Source organism: Lagopus muta, chromosome Z (assembly GCF_023343835.1).
Source record: "Lagopus muta isolate bLagMut1 chromosome Z, bLagMut1 primary, whole genome shotgun sequence".
NCBI lineage: Eukaryota > Metazoa > Chordata > Aves > Galliformes > Phasianidae > Lagopus > Lagopus muta.
Genome location: NC_064472.1, coordinates 57,616,643 through 57,642,185, shown reverse-complemented (window position 1 = coordinate 57,642,185; position 25,543 = coordinate 57,616,643). Strand labels below are relative to the sequence as shown.

Sequence of the window (25,543 nt, the reverse complement as noted above, 5' to 3'; positions counted from 1 at the left end):
CAGTTCAAACAATTTTCTTGAACTCTGTGATAAGGTTGAGATCCCCAGTTCAGCAAAGCATTTATGCATGTGATTAAATGCACAAAAGTTACTTGCTCGAATTTTAATCCAGAAAATATATTAACTTGACACAAAATTATTAAATACATGCTTTGGGTTAACCATCTGCTTAATAGCTTTCTGAAATTGTTGTCTTACTGAAATCTTCAGCACAGGGATAACTAAGTTCTTCACTACCATTTCTTAAACTTTTATTTATTTTATAAAGTGAAATCATATAAATTGCAATGTAACATTTTAAAATGTTACTCTATAAATAAGTCAAGATCCCAACAATACTTTAAAAACACATATATATGCGTATAACAAATATATATTCTTATCTTTGCATCAAACATTTACTTTCTTGAAAGTATTTAAAACCAGTGGGAATTTTCTTTCTGGTAGACTTTGCAACCACCTCTGTAGTGTGTAGCCACTCTTTGCACTCCAGCTGTAGCAGTAAAATTACTGAAATTGTAATTCTCTTAATATTTAAATAATATATTAAAATTTAATTTTCAGCACCTGGAAGAATCTGTTTGTGTGCCAGCAAATGAGGTAGTTGGGCCTGGAGCTTCTATACATATGGGACTCAAAAACAACCTATCACAAATAATTACTAAGCTAGAGCAGCTGTACTCGCCACACTAGTCATTTAAAAATCAGGTCAAAGTTGCTTCAATTCTCTTTCATTTTTTAAAGACTTCTACAAATAAATTCTATGGTCTTTCTGATTCTTTATGTGTTAACATTATTTTTATTATTAATAATTATGATGAAAACATGGGATGTTTTAGCTTTCCAGACATTTTAGTTATTAAACAGATGCAGGCTTTTGAGATATTGTAAAAATATGCAATATTTATTTTCCAGTAAATCTTTCATATCTGTAATAAGGCTATGAGCAAATATAGTAATATGAAAATGTATTTAGTCATATATAACACACACGCCATGCATGCATATACATGATACTACAATTCACATACACATACACATATAAACTATACATACGTATGGATTATTATTTTTTAAACAAAATATGTCATCTGGCTTGAGAACAAAAGGTAGCTTGTAGACTTTCATTTATTTACATGTTGGCAGTTTTCAGGTGGAAAATAAGTATTTCTTTTAAAAGCATTTTCTAAATTATTATTATTATTATCTCTAAATTGCTTTCAGATATACTTCGTTTTCAGCTGCTTTCAAGAAGATGTTTTCTAGCAGCTACTACCAACTTCACAATCATTCATGAAGTAATGGCCTATGTGCTATCTTTTTTAGAAAAATCTCGTATCTTTTCAGAATTTTTTAAAGAATAATGTAATTTGAGATCAGATTTTTCACCACTTCCATAGCATTCACAATATTTGCACTGAATATGATTATTTTTAAAAGTTAAAAAAAAAAAAAAAATCAGATAGAAATCTTTCTATTCAAAATTTTAAAATATTCTAACCTGCATTCCTATACATAGAAATAAAAAGACCAATAATGAAAAACATATATTTTATAATGACACACAGAGAAATAAAACACATTAAACTTCAGGAGAGAGAACCAACCATTTATACACTATTACCTTCAATCACTTGAATGCAAGTCATTCATACCACCACTATTGCTAACAAGGCATCCAATTTACTAAACAATGAATATTGAAATTACGTTTAAAAGGTACAAATGACTGTCCAAAGAATGACACTGAAAAATATTAAGTAACAGCTCTACCTCAAGATAAGCCTCACAATTAAAGAGTTTTAATGAAGAGAGCCTTCAAAGGCTAAATCAGGAGGCATTGATTAGATTGCCTCTAACTTTGTGTTTTGACACCTTCGTCTTTCATGGCATTATATTGTCTCTGTGCATCTTACAAAGGAAGCATTTTACTAAGCCCACACATGAACAGGAGACAGCAGTGCTTATAAAAGAGACTGTCAAGGGTGTGAGCCAAAATGGGTCTCATTTGGATTTCAAGTGAAGAAAACTCCTAATGCATTTCATTACAATGTATGTGAGCCTCTGAAAAGAACGATGGATTGGGATTCTCATCCCTATTAATTTATTGAAATGGATTCAGATTTTTTCTTGTATATCAAGAGAGACCATGTGTTTCAAGCAAGGTAACAATATTATAGCACCAAATAACCGAATATACTATGATGCAGTGTGTCCTTCTGTGAGATAAAGAGGATGCAATTTTCTTGATAATTAGGATTTGAGTTCAGAAATAAATCCTACAATAGCTTGGCAACAAATAAATATTCTTTGTTACTATCTGATTTAAAGATATGATCAGGAAAGTATGAAACACAGGAACAGATTCAGTCTTTGTTGCCACAGCAGGTTTTTACCATTTGAAATCTCATGCCCCGCACTACACTGTCTTTCAAATACTGACTTTTTATTTCATTCAAGAGTTTTATGTATTATGTAATTAGGATAACAACTGTATATAAGTCAAATTTTATTAAAACATAGCAGAATGGGATCAAAAGAAGTAAAAACACTTCAAAAATAATTGTAATGCATTCCAGAGTAATTTAGCTCTACAGAGATGTCTCAGCTACCATACCATCAGTTATCTTATTCATAGTAAGAAAGTTTATATAAACACTTATTTGTTTTTATTCCCATTCAACTTTGGTAATAAAACTTATAACCTAGTGATCAAAAACTGTAAATTCAAATTTAACACAAAGGATAGGATACCAATTCTTTATGCTAAATAATTTTACTAATATAACAGTATTAAAAATAAGACATATGTTCTCATTGTTTTTAACACCATTAACCTTTAGAAATGATTGATTGTGCTACACCAATAACATTCGGTGAGTTCAAAGCTCATCTATTTTTTATGGAAATCTTACAACCTGCTAGTTAAATTAAAGGTTAAATATACATAAAGTCTTAGAACAAAACACGAAGTATTCCATATGTGGGTAACTCATAAGCATAGTACACAAACAGACACATATAAAAATCTGCAAGGCCAAAAAAACCTCAGTTATCATGCAAGGATGTCAAAGAGTTAAATAATTTAATGTTTGTGGAATATTATGCAAGTATGTCCTTCCTATTAAGTTAAGAACTCTACTGATATCACAGTTATACAAAGGTCAAGGAAATAATAATTAGTGACAAAGGTGTGCTTGTTTCCAGACGTTAATTCTCAACAGGCTAGATGAAAGTCCAGGGCCTACTTAATCTATTTCATGACAATTAGGCATGTATGTATATACCTAACTGTCTTACTGTTTATTTTAATATGTGAAACATGGAGAAGGACAAATGTAGGTAAGTATATATACATGCACCCAGTGTAAGTTCAATTATCATTTTGAACTTCTCCAACATTTGAAAAAATAAAATTTTTATATTTATACATCTTGCATGTGGCATAGATATACATGTACCTGAGCAAAGAGAAATTACGAGGAAGCATATAAAAAAAAATAAAATCCAACCATAGTAATAAAGATCGCACGTTTCCACATACAACACAAACCCACACAGACACGCATTTATTTTATTTTTTAAGAAGAATCATAATTGAATTAGAATGATGCATGTTCCATATTTTATCTTGACAGCTTCTGTATACTCAGGCAGAGCCCATTAAACGCAAACATACAGCAGGTTACTTGTTGAATAATGTATTTCAAGTACTTAAAATTACCAGGGATTTGACTAAGATCTGCACATGAATACATATTTTGGACTTAATTTTCTGCACTGGCATTTCTTCAGCTGAATATACTTTAAATTCTAGAATGAACTCAGTTAATATTAGGCTTTTTCAGGACATAACAAAGGTAATAACACTACCTTTACAATATAAACTTTATGACATTATGAATAAAACTGACAAGTGTAAAATTTGATCCATAAACTAAGTGATATACTTATGTTAATTTACCTTTTAAAAGATATTATGTGTTGCTCAGTTTTTTTGACAGGGCTTCCATTCATACTGACGACATGTTGAAAAACACTATATTTTCTCTCAATAAGGAAAATCACTTTATCCAGTATCATTCTCATTCTGTCTCAATAAAAAATCAATCATCAAATGCTTGTTTCCAAGTTCTACTTGTTAAACTGCCATTTTATGCGTTCAACTCAGCTCAAATTCTTTCAAGACTACTTGTTATTCTTTTTAATGTTTTCTGTAGTACTCAACTTTTAAAAGAATAAGGAGAAAATGAAACTTTATATACATATTACAATAATTTTACATTTAGAAGCTTGTGATCTGATGAGGTTGAAAACTCTCATTTTTAAAGAAAAAAAACTAAATCTTTTTTGTGGTTTTCAAAGTAATAAAGGTCTGATTGATCTCACTCACTAAGGCAATTGCATCGGTTGTCTAAATGGTAGTAACGTCAATGTCAGATATGTAGTTATCTTTTCATCTTGGCCTATTCTCAAATGTAAAAATCAAATGTTTGAAGGACATTTCACTGACCTGTTATGGCCCCTGCAACTCTCAAACACAATACTACTATTCCTCATATAAGTGCCACATTTTGGATAAAAAAACAGTTCATCAATGATGCCTTTGCGACATCTGGCGGTCCTTATAATACATAAACCCTAGGTTTGTTTCACTGTTGGGTGCTTTCACTTGTTGTTGGTCTATTTTAGTATATTATTTTTATTTCATGTATTTATTTATTTGCAAACTTACTAGTATGTAAAACTTTAGTCCAAAAGGCTTTGATACCCCCTAGCGGGGGGACAAAAGCAATCTAGTCTGCAAAAACACAACGTGGTCCTCCATGAATCCATATGGAGCAAAAGGTCACAAATCTTGAGGCGCAATGACATCATGACAATAAGACACTTTTGAGACAGAAGCTGGCTCATTTTGAATTTAAAAAGAACACTGATCAAATGCTCCCACACATTTGAAACTACAGAGAAAACGAAGCATGCAAGGAAGTTGATACAAATGCTTAACATAGGAAAGTTGAGGCAGACCTTTGGTTTTCACAATTAAAAGATGCCACTGAGAACTTGACATGTTTACTGCAGAAGATAAAAAAGCTTTATCTTCATGTTATTATTAGATGCTAAGAAAGCGTCATTAGGGAAAAAGACTCAGTTCACAGGGTGCACATCCCCTATAATTCCCCAGCTCTTTTAAAATTAATTCAGTTATACCAAAGCTTGTTCTACATGTTTCAATCTCATTATTTATCATTTCAATAAACTATATCGTAGCTGAATCCATTTGAAGAAACCATATTTCAAAACTGTGCTTGGGACTGACTAGATTAACAGATAGGCTAATGGTATCATTCACTATAACATTCACTTATTTTACAAAGCAAGAGTACTACATTTTCAAAATATTTAGTGACTGTACTACCATGCAATCATACACATTGCAAGAGAAAAAATACATCACTTTTACATCAGTAGATGAAACATGGGAGATACCATCAAAAGTGAACAAACAGCTGCATCAAACAGGTGTTTGACCTCCACCAACATCAAACACCTATAGTGTCAGAAGACATTAGGGTCTGTGTGGCTAGGAAGCAGTCTTGCTCAAAGGATCCGGAGATCTTGGAGGATAATAAACTGAACATGAATCAGCTGTACACTGCTTAAATAAGCAAGACAAAACAGATCCTGGGCTGCATACACAGGGACATTATTAACAGAGATACAAGATACAACCACTCCTTTACTTGGTGCTTGTCAGGCCATTACTGAAGTATTAGTTTTAGTTTTGGTCTACAGAATTAAAAAAAAAAATTAAAAAATGGACAGGGCGGACAGGTTGCAGTGTCAACAAAAATGATCGAGGCGTAGAGAATCTGCCTGAGAAAGAAGGATTGAAAGAGTTAGGTCTTTTCACTTTGGAGAAGAGAAGGCTCAGAGGAGCCTCACCTCATCATAGTATTCCTGCACTTACAGGACACCTGCAAAAAGGATGCATTCACAGCTAGCCACAGGGAGAAGACAACAGGCAACTGAAGGGAGTTACATGAGAAGAAGATTTGTTTTCACGTAAGGAAGAAATTTTTAACAGTGAAAATAATCACCTATTTGAACAACTTTACCAGGGACTTGGTCAGATCCCTCACTGAAGATTTTCAAAATGCATTTAGGCAGTGTGATAGACAGTTTGACCCAGGCTCTCTTTCCCATGAAAGACTGGACTTGATGATCTTTAAGGCGACTTCCACTCTACGTTGTTCTGTTATTCTAAGACCTTGAACTGATAATCTAAAAAAAGGAATACGTGTAAGTTTCTGAGAAGCTAAACTCCAAAATTCTAAGACTTCAATGTCTGAAAAATCATGTAGAAGACCATTCTGGGAGTTGTTGAAAAGCACTTCAAAGACAACATGGTCACTGATCATAGCCAACTCAGGTTCAACAAGGGCAAGTGCTAGGTGCAATACCAGAGTTGAAGCTCTGCAGAGGATGACTTGGGGGCTCTGGTGAGTGAAAAGTTGGAAAATTTAACAAGAGCAAATGTCAGATTCTTCACCTGGGATAGAGTAATCCTGCATACATTTTCAGACAACAGGGTGAGAAGTCACAGAGTGCCATTTGAGGAGGGCTGTACCCTCTGCTCTGCATTGTGCAGCATCCCTCCAGCATTGTGTGCAGGTTGCATGCCGCAATGTAAGAAGGACATAAAGTTATTAGACAGTGAAGGATTTACAGGGCAAGGTGTGTGAGGAGTGGCTGTGGTTCTAGGATTTGCTCAGTCCAGAGCAGAGGAGCTGAGGTGAGCCTTCATGGCGGCTGCAGCTCCTCACAGGGAGCGGAGGGCAGCGCTGAGCTCTGCTGTGTGTGACAGCAACAGGGCCGAGGGAACGGCATGGAGCTGCGTCAGGGGAGGGCAGCTGGGGGTCAGGGAAAGGGTCTGCACCACAGGGCGGGGAGCATGGAACGGGATGCACAGGGTGGTGGGCACAGCCTCTGTACTTGAGTTCAAGGAGGGTTTGGACACTGCTTTCAGACACCATGTTTGGGTGGTGTATGGAGCTGGGAGTTGAACTCCATGATCTTTGTGGGTCACTTCCAACTTGTGATACTACATGGTTCTACAAATTTAAAATAATTTGTAAGGACATACAGACTTATATGTTTTATATATATTTTAACTAAGAAATTATGTTTTTTAAATAGGGCTTGAAAACCAATTGCAAAAAGAATTAAATTAATGAAATTTACGAGTTTTATAATTTTATGAAATTTATGAAATTTATCTGCACTGGTCAGGCCTCATCTGGAGTACTGTGCCCAGTACTGGGCTCCCCAGTACAAAAAAGACAGGGATCTCCTGGAAAGAGTCCAGTGGAAGCCTCCAAAGATGATAAAGGGCCTGGAGCATCTCTCCTGTGAGAAAAGGGTAGGTCACCTGGGTCTCTTCAGCATTTAGATAAGAAGACTCGGGGGGGATCTGAACAATGTCTATAAAAATCTAAGGTGTGGGGACAAAGGGATGAGGCCAGACTCTTTTCACTGATGCATGGTGATAGGACAAGGGGAAATGGACACAAACTGAAGCATGGAAAGTTCTGCACAAATGCACAAATGCCCATGGAGGCTGTGGAGTCTCCTCCTCTGGAGACATTCAAGACTGGATGCCTACCTTTGCAACCTGGTCTAGGGAGCCTGCTTTGGCAGGTGGGTTGGACTCAATTATCTCTACAGGTTCCTTCCAGCCCCTACAATTCTATGATTCTGTGATTCTGTGAAAGATTTAAAAGATCGTGCAATAAGCAGATCAATAAAGTAAACAACAATTGGGTACTTATTTATATTATAGTGACGTTATTGCACTGCTATAAAATAAATAAAAGCACAATCTTGAGGGAATAAGTATCTCATAATCTGTTAATTTAATAAAAATGCTTAACAAAAATTAGATATAAAACTATGAAAACTTTGTCACACTAAGCTTATTCTAGGCTCACCATCTTTCCTGGTTGATAAGAAACAGAAATAGGTACGGTCAGCCAGGTGATTGTTTCTTGCTCAGAACACTATGGTCTGAAGCTTGTTTAACTGGGGTTGATTAGTATCAAGTCAGTCTGTTTGGGGCACAATATTGGAAAATGATCTTTGAGCCAAATTTCAAAATATCTGAATGTCATATGGTTTGAAGCTTACATAGAAGAACCTCTTCATGACACACAGAGAACAAGTGCCCAGAAAATTAATGCTCTTTTATTCAGCACTTGGGACACCATTAAAATGTTTGCAAATATTTGCAAATATATGTTTACAATATTTGAAATTAGAAATTTCTAATTCTAATTCTAATACTAATACTTCTAATACTAAGTCTACTACTTTCATTTTTGGAAGTGTATTTAATTTTACAGCCTCTGACAGCTGTTGTAATTACTCCTGTTTCCTGTAGTTGTCTCGTGTTTGGGATCCCATAGAATGCAGTTCTGTTACTGCTAATCTTCATTACGTGCAAGTAAATTTTAAGAGATGGTCAGCCAGATGAGAGATAGAAATATTCTGTTGGCAATGGCTATTTTTATTTAAAAGATGCACAATCTTGCATTTTTCATTCGTCTTTGCTTAGTGTAGATCCATGCCTCAATTAATATTGCGTAAAGCTGGGGCTAGATCTAAAAAAAAAAAAAAAAGAATGAGCCTGACTTTAGCCTGAGTATGATTTATTCTGAATAGGGACCTTATGTCTCTGTAAACACATTTAGGTGTTGCGGAAAAAGCAAATTGGTGATTTTCAACTTGTGGTTACAATATAAAACACATAGAAAACGGACACTTTAGCAAACATCATTTCACCTAATTAACTGAGTATATGCTTATCAGACATTCTGTGTTCAGCATGAAAGCCCCTTGACCTCTGGATGAGCTCAAGATGCTATGCCTAATAAAAGCAATAAATAAACTGCGTCTGGACTACTGCAGAACTGTTTTCCCTCTGTGAATTGCAGCATCTTCAGTGCAGCAGAAACATCCAGAGAAGAATAACTTTTCTCACAAACAGGGACTAAAGAATATCTACCAGATCAGATTGACCTCTGCATGTGGGACAGTCACAGCATCTAAGAGCCAGTGTGCAAAAAGGCATTAAGTAAGATGTTTAAAACTGTGTTTCTATATTAATGAAATGTCATCTTGCATTAGAAATTGTGGCTTCTTTCTTTTCAAACACAATATTAACATATATTTATTTCTAAAGTCTTGTATTCAGCATTTAAATACAGTTCCTGCTTATTACTAAATTCTGAAAATACTGCATCCAGTTTTTTTCACACAACAATCATTTATCAACTATGAACTATGCAACAGAACAGCCAATTACCTTTATTCATTTTTACTCTAAGGCTAAGTACATTAAATGACATTCCTATGGAATGATCTGACAGTCACTCCATATGGAACAATAAATAATGTAATATCAAAAATATGAGATAAATTAAAGAAAAAAACTTTTTAAGAGGTGCTACTACTTAACATTTTTAAATAATTCTTTTGTACTTGAAAAACAATAAGAAAGTTGTTGATTTCTATATACAATTTAATGAGGTTTAATTATATATAATACAGGTGCTTTCAATTTTTATCCAAATGTAATGATAAATTGCCCACGTAATTATCCCAAGAGAAATCATTATACTTTTTTATTCCTAACTTCATCACACTTTAGTGGGAAGAGTTTGGTTACATTTAAATTCAGCTGTCACAGTCTTTATTAGTACAGTTGAAGAGATCATTTCTGTATTATGCAAAAGGTTAATTTTTTTGGAGTTATGTTTAATAACTGTGTTTAAGAAACAACAGAAAGTTAATGTGCAAAAATACAGACGATCTATGGTCAAACTTGGAACAAAATAAAATTCTCTGCATTCTTAGTACAAGATTCTGTTTTAAAGTATCCTGTCATTGAATAGAAATTACAATTGTTTCTAGAATGTGTAACGTGACAGCAATGTATACTTTAATAAGTCCTGCAATAACAAATAACATGGAGTAGCACAGTGTTGAGTAATCAAATAAAAATGTTACTTTGTAAAATCAAGTATATTGACTGAACTCTTACTGTTCCAGAGTCTGACTGCATCAGTAATTGTTATGAGCTGTAACTATGTTGAATAAGCTACCAGGATGTCCTCAGCTAAGAGCTTTTCCTAGCTCTTGGGTCAAAACTCCTCTCTCCTTTCAGAGTCCCTCATGTAAAGGATAAGAAACACCATGAACTGAAGTAGCACTGGTGGTGACCAGCAATTTAAGGACAGGCACTGCTGATGTGCTTTCTTCAGGCCCAACTGCCCCCTTTGGGAGCATAGATTCATCTAACTTTTCAGCTATAGCTTCTGGTTCAAATAGGGAAGATTACTCAGACCAGTGACTTCTTTGTTACGTCAAGGTTTTGTGTAGAAATGTGATCGCATAGAATGGAATTGGCCCTGTGGGTGGAGACTTGACCTGGAATTCTGTTGAGTTTGTTTCTGTTGAGTACAAGATGCTATGGTCACTGGAACCAGAATAGAAATGTTCTCTCAAAAGATGGCTTACTTTGGATACAAATGGATTGGCTTCAAATGTATAGGAACACCTGGCTGCTCACACCTGGAGCTTTGGCCAACCATGGAACAGATGTGTGACCTACTTCACATGTCTTGTTCACAAGAGCACAGAAGCTATTCCGCCAAGCACAAATGCCAGACCTTGAGGTCAAAAGTCCCTTGTTGTTGATGAGCTGTGTGGATGTGGCTCTGAGGGCCATGGTTAGTGGACATGGCAGGGAGGGGTTGGTGGTTGGACTAGATGATCTTAACGGTCTTTTTCAACCTTTATGATTCTGCGATATTCAAATGTCTGTTTAAAGAGCTTTGTATATGCAAAAATATCATTTTCTATATACTTCATCAATAAATGCATTCTTTTCTTGTCTTTGGTGCGCATTATGGTTTTTTGAGCCAGCAAGCATTACACTCTACCCAGTTCCATTGATTTAAACTCAATTAGATCAAAATAACTTTTTGATCTGGTGACTCAGACATAAAAGTGGTGAATGTGGATTGTAAATTAAAATTGTATTCATATATGAAGTTCAAAACTAAGATATGCTAAGGAGGGAAACAGAAGATGGGACTGCTTCCATACATAAATTTCTCACCCCGGACAAAAGTGGAAGACTTTCACTTCCAATTGTAAAGAAAGATTTTTATTCTTCTGAATATCTGTATTTGGAAAAAGATGAGAATTTGAGACCAAGGAATTAGCAAATACAATAATCTAAGCAAATTCATACTCATTGCTTTTTGATAGAGTAAAATTAATTTTTATCTATAGGGAGCATTTCAATTTAACGATAATCTTGGGGAGAAAATGTAATGGGGAGCTGTAAGACCTCTGACTACACTTCCTTTAATTCCAGGGAATCCACAGAGTTTAAGAACGATGTGGAAAAACTGTAGGGAGATTTCATTCTTCGGATTCTTATGATGGGTTTTTCCCATTAGTGTAGGCGAAAAATCCACTACTAGATGATAGAAATTAGAAGATTTTTTTTTTTTTTTTCTCTTTAGACATTTCAGGACTTCCTCTCTACACTACAGCATAACTTAATATTTGTTCCAGATAATTTTTGTACCAGAGCAAAGAATTAGAAAACCATGAAGAAAATGGCCTTGCATTTATATGCAGAAAATTTATGAAATAATTTTTACACACGTTCAGCGTGCACAATAATAATATAAATTTAAAACTGCAACCAAAGCTATGTGCTTAAATGAGATTGTTATATTGAGCAATGATGAAAACAAAATCCCGTTTTTGTTTTAAAAAGCAGACAGTACTCCTCAGAAAACAACAATAAAACAAAACCTTAGAAGTCAATAACTAAAACATTACAGAGTTGTGTTCTTCAACTAGAAGAAGGAGAAAAAACTTTAAGAATATTTATAGATGTGCCTAGTTTAACAGTTTCATGTGTTGGATGTGACTTTCACAGTCCGTTGGCAGTCTGCAGGAAAGCCATCACACCTGTGACTTGGATGTTGATTAATGAGTCTTTCAAATCATTACTACCATCTGAAGAAGGGCTGTGGCCTTTCTAAGCTTCACTGGTTTATTCGCCTTCAACTGTCGCCCTATCAAGGTATCTTCCATAAAGAAAATCACACCTGGTTAAGGCTAATGAAAACCTCAATATGTCATTTTCTAGACAAGTCAAAAAGCATGTAAAACTAGACAAAAGATGTATTCAAGCAACATGAATGCAATTTTGTCATAACCTGTCAATCGAAAGACTAACATAAAAAAAAGAAGATTTCTTCAATGACATTTTCCAGCGTCAACTATTAGAATGACAATTCTGAATTCCCTCTTTGCTACATGATCCAAGATTCATAACGGCTTCCCACACTTTGCTTAATTGGGTTGTTAGGTCCCACCAAGAAGTTTACAGGAAAAAAAAAAAAAAAAAAAAAAAAAAAAAGCAATGACAACAATAAACAATTTTCTGGGCAGATTATCAGGCCACATGTTATTCAGAAAGTCCGAGATTATATTGCTTATGAAGGCTTTAAGCTTCCTACACAAGTCACCGTGCTTATTAATAAAAGGACTTGTGAAACTACCCAACTTTTTCCATGTCTTCAAAACTGTGTCATGAACATAAAGCTTTCAGAGGTAGTTTAATTTTGGAGGCAATTACGTGTTTAGGACTTATCACCCTTTCTTAAGGAGTTAGCTGTTTAATTGAGGCCAGAAAGAACAGAGGATGTACATCCAGCAAGGACATGTGAGAAAGCCAGTATGCCATTCTTGGAAAGAGAGTGGAAGACAGTAAGGGAGGAGTTATAGTTACGAAGATCTGTCATCTGCACAGTAGCAGCTACCAGTCCTTGCTACTTGCTTTGTTGTATGCACAGCAAATGTCTTAAGGTCAAGACAAGTTGTTCCCCGTCTCTTTCAGAGACTAGCCCATCAATTTCCTAAAAAGACTACAGGTAATTCAAATCAGCCAAATGATTTCTTACAAGTAAAGTTGAAACACCTCTCTTCTGTTGCCTGTGCACATCTACACTACCAATGGACTAGTTACTGTATGGTAGCTTTTATATCATAAAATTTAGTCATGAGAGGCTCAACTCTCGGCATTGCTACAAATTAATTATGCAGTGTTGAAGAAAGCTTAGAGAACTGGCTGCAGGACCAGATCTTCAATTTGTTCAACTTCAATATTAGCACTTTTCCCCTCTACCTTTCGTAAAATTACGATATCTCAACTTATTACAGTTCAGAAAATGAATTATTCTGTATTACCACCACTTTTCAAAAAATCTCTGATGTAAAAGAAACAGAACAAATAAACAACAGGCCGGTGGGCAAAACACACTTTTAGACTGTTGGTTTTTGTTTTGTAACCTCTTCCTTTGTGTGAGCAGTGATAACTATAGATGAGTAGCTTAGTAATGTGTACTGTTTGTGTAATTCTGCATTTATTAATATGCATTTAGGGCTTCTGTAGACATTTATGATAACTGCATACCTAATAAGAATGAAAACTGAGATCAGAAAGGCTCAGAAACAACAGATAAAAAAGTAAATATAATTATCTCCACTTAATATTCCTTACTTAACAACAGGACGTGAAACAGAGTTGAAAGGAAGGCAAATTATTTGCGGATGAAATAATATTTTTAAGAAAAGTCAGCCAGGTCACAGGATGTCAGTCACCAGGTTAATTAGACAATTGCATAAAAAGTCATTATTACAAGTAATCATATAGTATATAAAATTATCTATGAGGGCTGTTCTGAAAGCAATGCCTCTAATTTTATTATGTTGGTCCACAATATCAGAAGCAGATGCTTGTGGTATGGCAGCAGAGGTTGAATCTTTCCACAAATGTTCTATTTTATTGTTGTGTGAGAGATGGCAGATGGCTCCGACACAACAGTGTCTGTCATGGAAGTTTGCATGAAGTAAAGATGTATCAATGAATTCTCCTAAGCAGAAAAAAAATGGCACCCACTGACATTCACTGGTGCTTGCTATACATTTACAGAGACCAAACAGTGTATGTGAGCACTGTAAGACAGTGCATTTCAGCAGTAGCCACAGCAGCGTGAAAGACAAGCCATGTTCTGGACACCTATGCACATATGTCGCACCACAACATTGTATTCTGTAGCTGAGAAATTGATCTGTCAATAGTGCTGTTCTCTTTGTGCCTGTTGTAGTTTCCATGGAAATAAGTAGGCAGCGCTACTTTCAGAGTGACCTACGTACTAATGAAGAAATGATATACAGTTTTGAAGAAATTGATTAAATTTGAATCTTAACAATAAATGCATATTTTACAATGCATTATTAACACTAGTGCACTGCATTTACTTACAATTTTTTTTCCATCAAAACATAAAGGAGAACACAAACGCACAAATGCCATCTAATTTCAATGGAGAAAGCAATATGCAGTGAAATAACCTCATAAAAATGGCTTGCATAATAGGCCTATGCTCTGGCAGATAGACAGTTCTTTACACAATTTTTAAAGCAAATGTGTATATGCAAACACATGTAACTCATTTTAAAATTTTCTTTGAGAGGCAAGTTTTGAACAACTGAAAGTATCAAGTTAAACTGAAGCTTTACTGAAGCACTTTTATAGATGTTCCTTCAAAAAGAGCTGTTAAGTACATACTTCTGTATCCCAGGTATGCAAAAGCATAATGATGAAGTATTTCCACATATTAAAAAGGAGTTCATGTGAACTGGGATACATCAGTCCCTCTCTTTTTAGCATCTTTTTAGCATTTGAATGTTGTTCAAGAATATTATTTTTTACACAGGATTCATCAACATGTCAACAGGAGAGATAGACTGCTAGCAACTAGAAAGATCTAAGGCATACTGCATATGGGATGTCTCAAATTCAGGTTCCCTTTCCTGCACAATTTCTGTTAAAAATGTATAAATAATACTGGTTGAAACTGCATTCAAACAGAATGTACAAAATACACTCTTTCCTCTTGCTCAGCAATGTGCATTCTGTCACCAATGCACTAAAATTGCCATGCAGAGAATTAAACTATTTCTGACAGATTCTTTGAAGTCAGGGTATAGTTTCATTGGTCATATAAGAAGGAGATAAGCAGATGGAGGATAATTTTTGTGTTGATGGATGTGACGTATCTCTTCTTATTGACCGGCTCACTTGTGGAAAAAAATTCTTGCTTAGCCAAAAATCCCAGTGACTTTGTTTCCCCCTTTTTGATATAGCATTAGGTTCTAATCCTCACTGTGTCTGTGATCAACCAGGAGAAGTCCTAAAGACAATGAAACACTGTCTCTCATAGCCTTCCTTGCATTTTAGAAAGCTTGTACACATATGCATGATAAGGTCATCCATTATATTCTCACTGAGAGGTGGTAGTTTCTTCAGTATTAACGACATCACAGTTCTTCACCAACACATTATTAATAGTTGACTTGTAGATATAACACCAATACTGATTTCCAGTATCTAGCAATGCACATACATAAAGGAGCATCTCTTATTTAAAAGAAGGTTGGACTAACACATCCAAAAGTACACCAGACACAAGACTGGCATCCCCTGCCATGCAGATAGGGTGTCTGTCGTGGCATCCTGCCAGTAACTCCTATTCCACCATTTGTTTCTGCTACAAAGAAAATTGTCAGAGAACTTGCTACCTTTTCATACTCTTGGTATCTTCATTCATTCTTCTGACTTGGGCTTGTGACAGTTGCGTAAAAATCTTTCACAACTTGCAAAGTGCATGCAAGTTTGCTGACATTCTCTTCAATTTCAAAACTACACAATAAATTTTTCCATGTGTTGATAAACTGGATTTTAAAAGAGCATTTTCTGGATATCAAGATAATCAACAACACAATGAATATAAACATTTTCTATAAATAGTTCACCATATGGCTACCATTCTCAACAGATGGTGTCTGTGTATCCACTAGAATACACAAGAGTTAAGCAGATTTGCCCTGCAATCACACAAAATTCTGAACAAGAGTTTTTTTACTTCATTTCAGTTTTATTAAGGTTAATCAGTGGTTTTATATATGCATATATATATATGTGTGTGTATGATCTTATCATCTAACCCTAGTGTGTGAAAAAATTGCCACAACTATATGGACAAAGTTGTTCATAAATGTCAAGTAAGTGGTTCTTTTTAAGTACAGTCAAAGTATTTTAAAAGGAAAAAAAAAAAAAGATTTTCTTTATATCAGGATAGCAACCTAATATCAAGGAAACTTCACCTTGGTAAAAAAAACAGTGTCACATGTAAACAGTACATGTAAATTTGTAATTTATCAGACAAAATGCAGTCTGGGCTACATTAAGAAAAACTGTAAAGTTTAAAGAACATGAGAATTTGTGCACCTTTGGCAAAAAAGATTACCACACAGCATACATATTTTACCTAAATTTAGTAGAATATATATTCATTTTTGATAGTTTATCTCAAGCCAATCCATAAACAATTCCAGGTTTTCCACTCTGAAAAGTTGTTGGGTCATTGGGAACATTCATTCAAAAGAACACATGGCTGGATGTAAACCACTGAGTCTACCCTGTTTCTACTTAAAACTACTTATGTTCCTATCACTGTTCAAATGCTTGCTGGAGAACTGTTCTTGAGCTATACTGGTGCGTTGGAAATCTTTTAATCTGCAGTCTACACCATTTATTTCTCATGGCAGTTCTTATCCACCTGAACAAATACTGCTTTTAACTTGAATTATACCTTTTATGCACTGGTTTCAGCTGGTTTCAGGGAGAAAATTTATTTTCTTCATGGTGCCTGGCATAGTTTTTTATCTGATGCATTTACAGTAAAACAATATATTCCCTATTTTTAAGTTCCTAGGCTTCTGATTCTTAGTATCTTAAGCCTGACCGCTGTTGGCTTTGCCACAGACATGAATTCTTCTCTATTCCTGGAGCTGCCTGGAATGTTCCTCCTTGCACATTCACACTTAGACAAGCACATCACTACCATGAAATCGACATTCATAAGACCTGCATTGGTACCTACTGTTCCATGGAACTTTCCTAACTGCAAAGGAGGGAATCCCCACAGTTCTCAGAATAGCAACTTACTGCAATACTGGGCAGTGGCTCCCTGTGATTCAAGAAGTCCTAGGCTGCTTCTCATATTTATAGTGAGTGAAATGTAGGTATTTGCTACAGTAACACATCCAGTGAAGCTGAAAGTTCTGTAGAATAGCAGAAGAAAGTTACATCACAAAACCCAATCAAATATTATATTGTGCGTATGTATTCTAACATCATACATGTTGGGTGAGATAATCCTCTGAAAAACAGAAAGTAAGTAGCAGACATCAGTATAAAGGAGAATACATGAACAAGAAGGTGAATTTACTGAAATGACCTGTGCATGAGTTGCTGCACTTGGTTCAGTTGTAACGGAGTTCTTTTTTTTTTTCATACGATGAAAATGAATATGGTTTATATGATGCTGTGCTATCCATTTGTGTCTAAAATAGAACTAATATTCAACTAGCATTTTGACAATCATTCAACAAAGTGCTAAGGCTTTCTCTTTTTTTCCCACTCTGCCTCCTCAGCAAGTAGGCACATAAGAAACTATGACAGGTCAAGACCTCATTTGATCCCAAGAGGATAGGTCACACCCTATGGCACTGTGCTCAGCAAGGAAAGCTGGGGGAACAGATGAGAAAGGGGTATGATGTTCAGATCATGTTGTTTGTCTGCTCAAGTACCCATTAAGTGCAATGAGCCCTGCTTACCTGGAATTGCCTAAACATCTGCCTGCTGGGAAGGAATGAAGGAGCTCCCTATTTTGCTTTGCTTGTGTGCACAACTTTCATTTCACCTATTAAATTTGATCTAAATTTTGATCTAAACTCATCAGTATACTCACTTTGGCCCCTCCAATTCTCTTCCCCACCCCAACCTGCTGCAGAGGTGTGAGCAAGCGGCTGTGTGGATGCCTAGTTACTGGCCAGGGCAACCACTACAGTCAATGAAGTATCTCCAAATGTTGCAGCGTCTACAGTGAAACTGCCAGACAGCTAATAAGAAAATATATTGATAGCTGATACAACAATCTGTACATATAGTTTCAATGTTAACTTAGCCAGGCAGTAACAATCTTTCCCTTATGAGCAGCACAATCATTAAAACTTGAAATATACATCAGTTAAGTAGTAACAAAAAGTACATGGTCTTCTTGTCTCAATGAATGTATTAGACATAGTTTGATGATGTAAGGATAATTTGATGATGTAAAACTGAACACCAAGATTTAATAAAGGAGCATGTATCTGCATGACTATGGAGGACATGCTTGAAAACTTCGTTAAATCAAATGCTATAAATAAGCTGAATGTTAATATGCTATCATTTTAAATATAACAATAAGTGTGTTTTAACTCTTACTCTCACAGCTAGAACTATATATAGAAATAATCAGATATAAAACTAGAAAGTGAATGAAGTTTTCTTTTTTTACAGTTTCAAAAGGTATAATTTTTTTTTTGTTTGTTTGTTTGTTTTCACCTAATGATCACCACTTAGTAATCACATGATAACATTAACAACACACAAGCCTTCTGAACACTTACTTTGAAGTAAGTGTTGGACTTGATGGAATAGATTCTTGCCCTCATGTGGAGCCAACAGTAAGCAGTATACAACCATTCAGTGTTTTCAACCAGTACTAAAAGCGTCTTACTTTCCCCTAACCACCAATCAATTAATTTGCCAACCACTCACTGGCTCTGGGACAATGCTCCCATAACCCCGTTCCACCTAACTCAGTCATTAACTAGGTTAGGGGAACATTTCCCTTGTAAATGAATCCCCTAAGCATTTTCAAACTTTTTTTTTTTTTTTTTTTCCTCCCAGAAAAAAAAGAGAGCATACTTATTTTTCTTCATGTACAATATTTCTCTCTAAATATAAAAAGAAACAAACCTCATGAACCACTTTGAGCAGGTAAAGATATTCTGGTCTGCACAAAACTAACTGCTAAGGGAAAGCTTTGGCGTGTGTTACAGAAATGAATAATTATAGCAGTATGATGATTCCGACTCTTTTTAAGTACTGTCCTTCATTTTGTTTACCTCAGCAGAGAAAGGAAATAGTAAAAACAGGATGGATCCACCAGTCAAGATCAAACTAATCACACACCCACTTAGCCTGACCCTTAAGCCATGAGAATGAGTAAGACTGAAATCTGTGTAATTTTAAGGAGTGTGAAAGATCACCAAAAGATATGGCTTATGAGAGTCACTACAAAGCTTGTTTGAGTAACTAGAAGACTAGCTAGAATTGGCCTATCTAGCTAGAAAACATGGGTAGACAAACTTCAGCTGTACTAAAAACTGTGCCATATAAATACAAGCTGTGTTAGAGATGGTGGTCATTATGGTGGGTATCAGGACGAGCAGCTCTGCTTAAGGCTCACAATAGATTTAGATTATCTCTAGGGCTTTGAAGTGAGAGTTGTTTGAATAAAAAATCCATGAACTAATCATTAATGGCTTGCATAAAGTCACTTCTAGATGAGAATTTCCATATTATATAGATGGGCAGTGAATGGAGACATTTTCAAATCAGGAATGATGACAACAATTAGGGCAGTTATTAGAGGAAAAAAGAAAAGAAAAAAAAAAAGATGCAACGATAGAAGATACAATAAAAACACGAAATATGGAGAAGATGTATATAAACAACTCATTTCCTAAACTTATACAGAGAAAAGTGGAATGTTTTCAAGACATCAGGGAAGATGAAGTGACCACAGAAAACGTGTCCTCTGCAACCACAGAGTTCTCTCTATTTCGTTCATATTGAGCACATCAACTTAAAAGAAGTATAATGAACATTTTCAGTCTAAGAATTTCTCTCTTTTAAAAGGGCAAGTTAACTCATTTTTAAATGAAGAATAAATATTAGGGATCAGCTAACTATCACAGGAAGAAATATTACTAAATTGTCTCTGCCATTTAACATAAAAATGGCACTACTGGTACAAACAAAAAAGTTCATGTAGCCACATAATCTGCCTAGAAATGGATAACAGAGAACTGAATGACGAAAGGGAGAGCATGTTTTTGCCAGTGTTACTTCCTGTGCAACTGTATCAAAATTCAGAAAATAGTTTGGGTTAGGGAAGAACTCTTCATACTAAATTAAGAAGAGTGTATGTAAATGGAACAAATATTTTACGTGTAAAATTGAGGTGCAGTTAAATGGTTAGGGCATTAAGTTCTAAAAATATATTGAAAATGTGGCAAAAAAAAAACACTGTAAGAACATTTTTTTGACCTGCAAAAAGCATACTTGAAATTGTCACTATAGTTTCTAAAGAGACAAACAATTAACTTCAATAAGCAAATAATATAATGGCACAAAGATTTAGCATTACAAAGAGAACATTACACCTTTTAGTTCAGAAGATATGTTTTCCAGTCCTCCCAAGGCTATACAGCAAATATTTAGAAAATATACCTATTTTGTCCTCCTGCAATTTTGTGCATTTAGCAATTGATATTTTTGAATTTTATGAATATAAATTCTGCATTAAATAAATGCTTTATTTATGTACAGTCATAGATTTTACAAGTAAAAAAAAACCAACCTGTTCAGTAATTTCTATTAGTTAAAATTTACTAGAGAAATACTTCATATTTCTAACTATGCTTTCTATACCCCCAGCTGAATTCAGAAGTCACTGCAGTATGAGCAAAAATCCCCAAAGTTCTGTGCTGAAATCTCCATGGGCAGTATGTCACTAAAAACTTTTAAATTTGCTAGCTTCTTTTTAAAGCACTGTTTATGGTCAATACCAAAATAAATTCAAGAGTCAGCAAGAAATAAATAGTTGGGTCCTCAAAATAGAAATCACAAACTGTCTTTGTATGGAACAAACAGACACAAATATTATAAGCATTTCCATTTTAGAACTGCATATTCAAAAATAAACGTTAACAAAAATAATTTACTTCATAAATTTCACTGCTAAAATCTGTATGCATTGACCACTACAAAGTAAAGCAGACAAGTGGAAAGTGCAGTTAATTGCCAGAATCCCTTTACCTGTGTGCCAGCAGCACCCTGAAGGTCATCTGATTCAGTCCCAAACAACTTGACAGCAAGTCTGACCAATCCCAGTTCCATTCAGTAATGGTTGACTGTTGATACATGGCAAGAAGCTTTTGTTAGTTATTAATCAGTGTTAATATCATCAGTAAATTAAAGCTCCAGCTGTGACATAGTAACCATGAAGGAGGGGGGCCTAGAACAAGGGCTTAGACAGATGATATCAATCATGTCCACAGTAGAAGGTTTTTATTCCAGTAAGACAGCAACTAATTTACAAATCCATTTGGGAATGTAACCATTATTTAGAAAAAGATACATCAATTTTTTGAACCGTTATTCTTCCAACTGTTAATGGCATTCTGCCCAACCACTTTGTCTGAAAGCTTGACTCTTTGTTTGAAAAGCAAAGTAATTGGCAACTTTTTATGTAACAGCAATTTATATTTTCTGCTATCGGCAAAAAGTTTGTAATGAAAAACATAGTGCAGTTAGTTACTTAGTTTCTAAGTGTAACCTATATCTTAATTAGAGAAGGATGGGTTTACCTGTTTATTTTTCTGTAAGGCACTCTGTTCACCAGATTTTTATTATAAACACACCAGTAAGTCTACACTTAGTCATACAATTACGTACTCTTTATTTAATAAATAAAAGTGATGTATAATGATAGTGGGTAGACAAAAGACCACACACAACATTCTTAAGTTTTTAAAATAGTAACTCCTGTTGCATAATATTAATTTTAATTGTCAGCACTGATCAGCAAAGGAATCATTCAAAAATTATTACTGTAGTACCAAAATAGCACTGAGCAGTTTGAAAAAAAAAAAAAAAGATGAAGTCAGTCATAACAATGAAAATACAGCTAAATAAAAAGACAGAAGTGTGCCATGTATATCTTTTTCTTCTTACAGAAGAACTTGGTTCTTCTGGGACAGCAATTCCTCCAGGTAGTCCCTCTCTCCTTCCTCTCATCTTAATTTTATCCCCTTGTTTCTTCTCATTTAATTTTCTCACTAAAGCTCATCTCTGGCATGCACTTAAAAGTACCTTTCAAAAAGAAGGGTGAAGTACAGTCAGAGAGGGATACAAGACTAGCTAAAGAAAGAATAATAAAGTGAAAGTGGAAAGTAAATGAAGAAGTAACAGAATATCTGATAAACAAGAAATAGAATGATTCAAGGGAGAAAACAGTAGGAGAATTCAGGGGAGAAAACAAGCAATTGTTCAATATTCTACAATAAATTAGAAATAGAAAAACAGATATGGAGGGAATGCCTGTAAAGTCAAGAACAATAAAAGGGAGAAGCTGAACTGACAGTATTAACAGTCATAAAGACATTTAGGAAAGTTTATAAGCACATAGGAGATTTAAACTCAGTGTACCAGACTGATTTGTCCTGTGAAAAAGATACAGAATATAAAATAAAACCAAAAGAAATATAAAAACCAAAGAAATGAAACACCAATCAAACATGAAACCAAGCACAAAAACACTTTAGTAAAGGATAATTATTTCTTTAAAATATTTTCCTTTATTGCTACTGTTGAAGAGTTGTACAGGCTGGACTTAATCTTATTAGACAGTAGAGCAGCAGCACTGGCAGAGACTGAGGTGTCAGGACAAATTGATAAAATCAAGAGCAACAAGTTACTAGGACCAGATGGCGATTATTCAAAATTTTTGCAGGAATGTAAGAATGAAATAGCTGAATTGTTAACAGAAATGACACACTTCATAGAATCAGCTACTGAACTGAGGGTTGGAAGATAGGAAATTTACATATCTTTAATATAAATTGCAGTTGATCTCAAAATAGCAGTTCAGCGGCCTTTGTTTCAGGAACATTATAACTTGAAGAAATTATGATTAGGAAACTTGCCAAATATGGCATGTTGTGGATAAATTAGCAAAAATTTAGGACAGAAAAGTCAACCACCCTAAATAATGTACAGCAATTTTTACAGAGACTGAAAAGCAACACATTAAATATTTGCTATAAATTATCTTTCAGAAAATTTTTGAAACGATTTTCTTTAAAAAAATCCTCTGCTGGGGAAGAGTATTTACACTGTGCAGTATACCACAGTGTAATACAAGCATTCCTGGTCAGGACTCAGGTCTCACAGGAAGTATTGCCTATTCAAATTGGTCCTTCTGCAAGAAAAATAATTAAATGCAATATAGCTCACTGGTAAAAATATGCTGTGAAATCAGGATAGTTCCGAGACATGGAATTTACTGAGGAGCAAACATTATTTCCTGTACTGAAAATACACTGATTCACATTAGACTTAGAGAAAAATTGTCAGTTTTAAAGAAACTTGTCAGTTTCATGGCAGTTGTCAACCACTAAGAATGAATGTAAGAAAACTTATATTCCATGAGAAAAATAATTGTTCATTGCCCAGAAAGGTGGTGGGTGCTCACTGGAAGCATTTGAGGTCAGGCTGGACAGGGCTCTAAGCAATCTGACCGAGTTATAGATGTCTCTGTTCATTGCAGGGGAGTTGGACTAGATGGCGTTTAATGATTCCTTCCAAATCAAACGATTCTATGATTTCAGAGAAATACTCTGGTATCAGACATTGAATTACACTGGCTCCTCCTTAATAAACTAAATCCCACACCACTAAATAAATGCACAATTTTGTAGTAAAGGAAACTGAAGTACTTAATGATATTGTTAAGATCACAAAATATGCCCATTATTATGAACAACAGGGTTGGCACATGGTGCTTTATATAAGCTCTGTGATCTATTATACTTTTCTTAACTCTAAAACACTTTCTTGTATTCTGATAATAGATTTTATGCCAAAGGTTTATAAAAATGTAAAGCAATTTAATACAAACTATCCATTGTCATGCACTGACTAATAGAGCACTGCAAACTTGTCATGTAGCAGAAAAATTCTATGCTGAGTTGCCACTACTTGAAGGTCTTAATCTAGCACACTATTAATGAATTGAGAATTGAGGCATGGTAAACTATTTTCAGAACTTCAGATGGGAGTAAAGTTACACCCTCTTGAATTCTGCCAAGCAAGCACTTGTAAGGAGTAGACACTTTAAAACATGTTCCTCTGGTGTGAAAAGCCTTGTGAAACTGGTACTAATCTCTTTTTTCAGGATATTACCAGTTTGATTGCGACATGACAGTGATTAAGCATTGATTAAACAAGTAGCAAAATAAAAATAAAAATTAAAAATTAAAAAAATTAAAAAAAATTAAAAAAATTAAAAAAAAAAAAAGGTAAAACGTACATATTTTACTGCAATGAAGCTGGTGAAATAGTTCAAATGCAAAAAGCAGATGATGCAATTTGAAAACAAAGTTGCTCCGGAAAATGGCATCTTTTGACCAAAAGTATGAAAAGTAATTGAATTTCATGCAGCTTTAAAACATTTATTCTTAAATATTTGAAATTGTAGGGGAAGAATCAAAACTATGCATAATTGGTTAAGAAGGCCTTATATCTTATATCTTATATCTTATAAAATCAGGCCAGAAGCCTTGAGAAACTATGGTGAAAGAATTTTTAGTTGTCCAAATGCTTCCTGAAACTGCATTCTGTGAAACAGTTATGTGGCTCTCTGGGAGAGATTTTGGCAACTAGATATATTCTCTTAAAATCTTATAAAATCAGGAAAGTGATTTCTATAGGTAATTTATAATCCTTTGCTTATCATTAGCATAGCTTATGCAAAACACAGAAATGCCTCCTTTAATGCCTCCTCCCCTCTCCCACTGACTCTGAGTTTTGAAAGTTTACATTAATGAACAGTAATTTACATTACTGTGAAAGAGTCATCAGGTAAGATTCTAAATACGCATTTGGCATACTGCCATGACTTCTCAAAGGACTAAGGCTAGCCCCATGTACCATTACACAGATATAATGGCATATCATTGCTACTAATAGGTTTTTCTACACTATACTGAGCCAACACAGAAAGTCTAAGTTTTAAATTGCTCTTATATGCAGTAATTCTGATAAAAGAAAAAGACAATAATGGCTTTTCAAACACCATGATATTGTAGAGGGTGCCCTCATTAAATTCTTGAGTAATAATATCCCTCTGCACTCCATCAGACTTGAACTCCTGTAATCAATTCCTTTTTCATAACTTTAGTCTCTGTCATTATCATGATCATAATAAGACTGACAAATAAAAATTATACTATAACCACGGTTTCAGATTTTCACAAACCTGATTGAACACTTTCGCACAAGACTGGCTGTGCACCTGGAAGGGGTTGAAGACAGCTTGCTCCTCTTTGCCCTTCAGTGTCAAAAGCAAGCTTTGATTGGAAGTTACATTCTCTTCAGGAGAATTCTCATAAGACAGTTGCTCATTCAAATATTGCTTAAAAGGAAAAACAA

General features: G+C 34.7%; 1 protein-coding gene across 10 annotated transcripts in view; it reads right to left on the bottom strand.

Annotated features, from left to right (window-relative positions):
- The window catches only part of KIAA0825 (KIAA0825 ortholog), a 229,148-nt gene that overhangs the window by 84,485 nt on the left and 119,120 nt on the right, over positions 1-25,543 (bottom strand). For 3 of the 10 annotated variants that reach the window (XM_048930558.1, XM_048930556.1, XM_048930563.1), the window contains 3 exons: positions 25,371-25,526; positions 21,149-21,243; positions 5,891-6,285 (listed from right to left, as the gene is read on the bottom strand). In XM_048930558.1, the coding sequence (XP_048786515.1) occupies positions 6,153-6,285; positions 21,149-21,243; positions 25,371-25,526 (384 nt within the window). In that variant the 3' untranslated portion in view covers positions 5,891-6,152. The other 7 variants (XM_048930559.1, XM_048930562.1, XM_048930561.1 and 4 more) reach the window with 4 other exon arrangements.